The sequence below is a fragment of the Siphateles boraxobius genome, unplaced genomic scaffold (genome assembly GCF_051911475.1).
Source record: "Siphateles boraxobius isolate OS27281-9 unplaced genomic scaffold, OSU_SipBor_1 29, whole genome shotgun sequence".
Taxonomy (NCBI): Eukaryota; Metazoa; Chordata; class Actinopteri; order Cypriniformes; family Leuciscidae; genus Siphateles; species Siphateles boraxobius.
Genome location: NW_027508908.1, coordinates 14,847,588 through 14,853,602, shown reverse-complemented (window position 1 = coordinate 14,853,602; position 6,015 = coordinate 14,847,588). Strand labels below are relative to the sequence as shown.

Here is a 6,015-nt window from a genome sequence, read left to right as displayed (position 1 = left end):
ACATTTCAGCTGGTTCTAATTTGATTTTTGGATGCTGTGATCATGTTTAGATAAACTGTCACTCGAGTTTAGCCTTTTATTGTTGTTTCTGCAGTTAAAAAGACAAAGTTGACAATTCTGACAATTTTTATTTTATTTATTTATCACTCAGGGTTATCTTATTTAACACTTACCGTGAGAAGACTGTCACTTAATTAATTTACATAGACCGCAAAACAACACCACAAATAGGACAATATGAAGTGTTGTATACATGTTGCTTCTAAGGCAAAAAGCCCAATAACTTCGTTTTCTGAAACAAGTTGGGCATCATTTGTTCAGTGTGCCCAGAAATGGGTTAACCTCAACACTGCTGAGAGTTTCGTAGCTGAAAAAGCCATAGCAACATTTGACCTAACAGAAACCTGGAGAGATCAAGATGTGCCAGTTAATGTGGGCTTCCATAGGGAATGCTACATGCTCTTCACCAATAAAGATCACATTGCAAGAGCATGTAGGAGGAGAGAAAAGGCAGCCAAAGATACTGAAGGTATGTATCAAATCCATCAATTCTCTTTTAAAATAATTGTGTAATGGTGCGTCATGCAGGCTATGCATGTGTGTATTGTACTTAGTGTAAAAATGTGATTTTTAATTAATGTACATTTTTGAACACTTTGTATCTTAAAATTTTTATTTAAAAGATGGTCATTTAACAAGGACAAAAAGCATAGATTCAATATAAGATTACAGTGAATAGTGTAAGGTTGACAAAGAACTGAACACAAAAGTCATTTTTTTTAATGAATGTTTTATTTGAAACAAAGTCATTACATGGTATTCTAAACAGTGAGATTACTAGATTAAAAGTAACCACCTTTGATAAACACATTATTTTTCCCCTTTGTTATGTCCTCTACCTGGTGTCCCATAACCATGTAGATGAAGCCCAACTGCTGCCAGAGGAAGTCGATGATGACACTCCATCCAAGGTTCGGGTTTTGCGTTCTGCATCAGATGGCCCAAGCCTCCCAAAAAGAGCTTCCCATCTCCTGCCTGTTGGATGCCTCATATGCAGAAAGAACCAATACATAACTGACAGTCACAGCAGAAAAAGGTCAAAAGAAAAACTTGCTCAGTGTGAAACACTAACTGCAGGTAAGCTACTTCTTGCTGCAGAGGAACGGAGGGATGAAAGTCTACTAATGCACATACGTGGGAGGGATCTTGTAGCTTCAGAGGCTATGTATCATTTGAGCTGCTACAGACGTTATACAAGACATCTGCCCAAAATTCCTCGAGAGGGAAATCCAGAAAGCAATCCATATCAGGCAGGTTACACCCATTTCTGCAAGTCAGTGGTGGAAGAGAGGTTGCTGAGAAACCGTGAGGTGTTAAGGCTGTCCTGGCTAAATGGCCTTTTTAAGAAAATAGTTAAGGAAAAAGAAGGTGTTGACATTTCATCTTACAAAGCTTTTTCCTTAAAAGCCAGACTTCAAAAGTCTCATCCATTTTTGAGATTTCTGAAATCCTCAAGAAATTATTTAGTGTATGTTGATGATTTAACTGCTGATGAAGTAATCCATGATGAAGCTACACAGCCATCATCATCAGACCATAGTGAAGATGACACAGAAGAGGACACAGAACCAAGTCATATTGGAGCAGGGCAAGGAACAAAAGACTCAAGACTTCTGTATCATGCAGCCATGTCACTCAGGGAGATTATAGAGACCAAGTGCAAAACTACTCCTAAACTGCCATGGCCACCCACAGCGCAAGACCTTCAGATGGACACTGCCTCAAATCTGGTACCAAATGAATTATACAATGTCCTGTCTTGGACAACAGGTATGACTACAGAATTTAGAACTGATGGTTTGTGTGCCAATGTTAGTGTGGAGAACAATCTGAAGATTGTGTCATTGTGTCAGGATATCATGAATCTTACAATGAGAGGACGCTGGCTCATGCCAAAGCATTCCTCCTTAGCCATGGCTGTACGACATACGACAGGATCAGCTCAGCTGATAGGAATACTGAATGGTCTAGGGCACTGTTCCTCCAACTCACAAGTACTGGAACATGACACCGCTCTAGCAGAGCTGCAATTGCAAAGAGGTGATACATACATCCCACCAAACATTACAGTTCAAGTTCAAGCAACTCTTGTATGGGACAACAACGACTTTGGTGAAGAAACACTATCTGGAAAGGGAACAACACATAACACAAATGGTATTGTAATTCAGAGGCCAATTACCTGTGGTGTGTCTACTTATGAGACAGTATCTCTGCAGAGAACAAGGAAAAGGTCTCTTCAACCACCTCACGCCCATATTGACACCTACATTAGAGGAAAGAGGACCGGTCCAAAACCTTTTGGATCAGAAGTTGAACTGGGACAGGAGAAATACATGTATACACAGGACACTGCACGAAGACTGGATGGTGCCTACTTTTTCATGAAGACTCAAGAAGTCCATGGCATTATTTTACCTGGATGGACTGGTCACAATACACAGCTACAGAGAGGTACGGTTCCACAGCAGTCTAACATTGGTTACCTGCCCGTCATTGACGCCAGTCCAACAGACCTAGACACAGTACACACCATCCTCACTCGTTCAATAGAAATAGCAGACAAACTGGAGCTGAATGAAATTGTGTTGGTAATGGATCAGGCCATATATGCAAAAGCACAAGAAATTCGTTGGATGAACACCACATTTATGGAACGACTAGTCCTGAGAATGGGGGAATTTCATACAGCCATGGCATACCTGTCCTGTATTGGGAAGCGCTTTGGGGACGCAGGATTTCAAGATGTCATCATTGAAGCTGAAGTTGTTGCAGCAGGATCTATAGAAGGAGTCATAACTGGACATCAGTACAACAGAAGCATGCGTACCCACAAGTTAATGTGTGAGGCACTTCAAAGACTCCGCTGGCAGGCATACCTTGACATCCTTTCAGAAGATGACCGTGAAGCTGCTATGAAGATAGCTGCTGATCTGCAGACAGCCTTCCCTGGTGAAGACTTTGATGTTTTGGTAATGTCTGGGAACTTCTTGACAGTTATGAGAGGGTATGAAAATTTTATCAAAGACAACACCACCAACAAGACATTCCACTTTTGGAGCACATACATATCGATGGTTGAGGACCTTCTCCTCTTCATCAGAGGAACGCGAGAGGCAAATTGGAGTCTCCATCTGTCAAGTGTCCGTTCCATTTTGCCATGGTTCTTCTCTTATGACAGGATCAACTATGCCCGATACCTATCAACATACTGGATGGAGATGATCAGTTTAGGGGACACTCATCCTAGCATAAACCACCAGTTCCAATCAGGAGATTTTGTTGCCCAGAGACAGCAGACCTATGGCTTCGCTTATACTGCATGTGACCAAGTGATTGAGCAGACAGCAAACCGTGACTCCAAAACAAAAGGTGGACTAACTGGGTTTTCACTCAACAAAAGAGCAGTTCATAGATGGACACTCACACAACATGAGCGCGCAGCCATCACTATGGGGTGCAGAGACATGGCTGGACACAACACCACAACAAGGCAACGAGCGGAACTAGATGATGCGCGAAGAGAATGTGACAAGAAGGATGTAAAGAATATCATGTCCACCATTCAGAACATGATTAATCCATTTGATCCTTCCATAGACAGAGAGGTCCTTTACCACATCACATCAGGTCATGTAGCATCAGAGCGCATTTTCACAGATCTGCATGAAGCAAAAGAGAGAGGTGAGAAAGCCTTCTTAGATTTTTGTGAAAAGAGGCTACAAACTGATGAAGCAGGAATCTATGAACCAATGAAAAAAATGAAGCTCAAGACCTTCAAAGACACTGCAACTACAAATGTAACAAAAGCAAGAGGCAGAGAGATAGCCCTAAAAGCAGACTGTGATCTGTTCGCCAGACTAATTGTAATTGGAACCTCTAGAACGATTGACATGAGTGAGATGCTTGTATATAGTTTAGGGCCCTTACCCGCATCACTGGCTTATTATGACGGTTCCCTCATGAAAACCGACAAAGCAAAGCTGATGCACTCTCTGGAAGCAGAGGTCAACCCACCGGCGACAGTGGACAACATTCCAGAGGGTTCAACTTGGGTGTGGGATGCTATGGCACTTGTGCAAGTCATGAAACCTCAAGCAACATTTGGGATGTTTGCAGACAGTGCTCTGAGGTTGATTGTCAGTGTGGCTAAAGCAAGCAAGTCCAAGGTAGTGCATTTTGTACCGGACACCTACAAAACTATGAGCATCAAGAATGCAGAACGAGATCGACGTGCTGTGAAGGGCTCTCAACTCACCAAAATATATTCTGAAGAACAAAGGACACCAAAGCAATGGGTAAAGTTCTTGGCATGTGGTGAAAACAAAGAAAATCTCCTACAGTTTTTCTTTGAGAGATGGTGCAAATCCGGAAATTATCTGATGGATGACCTCACTTTAATCGTTGGACATGGAGGAGAGTGCCATGCTCTAAGAAAAAGACAAAATACAGCTGATCTGCAAGTCTTACCAATGCCAGATCTGTTCACAGTACAGGAAGAGGCAGACACCCGACTTCTGCTACACTGTGCACATGCTGCTAATTACAGCAGACATATAGTCATCAGAAGTCCTGACACTGATGTGTTTGTTCTGGCCCTTGCTTTTTACAAAGAGGTTGGGGCTCATCTGTACTTTCACACTGGAAAAGGAGTCAACACTCGCACAGTTGAAGTTAAAAGGATCCATGACCAACTAGGAGAAGAAGTGTGTGATGCGCTGATTGGTCTGCATTGCTTCTCTGGCTGTGATACAGTGAGTTCCCTGTATGGAATAGGAAAGGTGAAGACAGTCAAGACACTCCTGTCTAATCGTGAACACTGTGATACATTCAGAAAAATGGGCACAGCTTTCACTGTACCACCAGAGCTCTACGAGGCAGTAGAAGCATTCACATGCAAGCTCTATGATCAGAAGGGTATAACGGATGTCAACAAGGCAAGGTGGCAAATGTTCAAATCAGGGAAATGTTTGGAGAGAAGTCTTCCTCCAAATAAGGACTCCCTTCACCTTCACATTCAGCGAGCAAACTACCAGGCTGCTATACACAGGTACAGAACCTAGGAACAGAAAAAAAACTAATTAGTACTGTAAGAACAAGCGATACCAAGAATTCCAATGTTACTCAGGGATGGGCAAAAATACATCAAAATGTATTTTGAAATAAGATACAAAATACTCAAGCTGTAAAGGTATATAAATAAAAATACAAATTACAGCAACCATGACATGTATCAAAATAACCAGTATTTTATATTTTAAAAATACTAAAATGTGTTTCCAAAGCAACATTTGATCATAATTGACAGCTCTTTACTGCTTAAAAAGACGTTACAAATCTGCTTTGAGAAGCACTGTATCATAATGGGGATTATTTTAGCAAACTAGATGACTGTAGCCATGTCAAAAAATACACCAAATTTTCTGCTGTCCAATCAAAGAGAGGGACAAAAATTACAAACATTACATAGCCATTTTTATGAGGCCCGTCAAATTCAAATTTCAAAAATACTATTTTGTATTTCAAATACATATTTTACATACATGCATCAAAAATACAGTACATGTCTGCCTGACCTTATACTGGAATACCAAAATACTTTCTATTCCTCTGTTCTACAGGAGAAGTTTGCAAAGCCTGCCAGACATACCTCCCCCAATGCAGCATGGATGGAGGATCGAGGGGGAATTCTATGCAGTTCATTGGATGACACTTCCACCAGCACCAAAAAGTGTCTTGGAGTTTGTGCATTGCCAGTGCAAAGCATTACAATGTGTGGGGGGAAACTGCACATGTAGAAAGCACCAGCTACCATGCACAGACATGTGTCTATGTAGGAACTGCTCCAATGCTGTCTAAAGACGCAACACACAACATTGTTGTGAGCGTGCAGCCATGGCCTAAGTGCATCTTTAAATAACATGACACTAATAAAGTTAATCTGGTTCAAGTTCA

The 6,015-nt window shown here is 41.4% G+C and overlaps 1 protein-coding gene across 2 annotated transcripts; it reads left to right on the top strand.

Moving 5' to 3' along the window:
- The first annotated feature begins 411 nt into the window (after positions 1-411).
- Positions 412-6,015, top strand: LOC143753851 (uncharacterized). 2 transcript variants are annotated; one of them, XM_077246643.1, is made up of 3 exons: positions 412-529; positions 928-5,110; positions 5,682-6,015. In XM_077246643.1, the coding sequence occupies exons 1-3, from the start codon at positions 457-459 to the stop codon at positions 5,917-5,919; spliced, it is 4,494 nt and encodes a 1,497-aa protein (XP_077102758.1). In that variant the 5' UTR covers positions 412-456; the 3' UTR covers positions 5,920-6,015. The 2 variants fall into 2 exon arrangements, with proteins under 2 accessions (XP_077102758.1, XP_077102757.1); XM_077246642.1 differs by lacking the exon at positions 412-529 and having other exon boundaries at positions 699-5,110.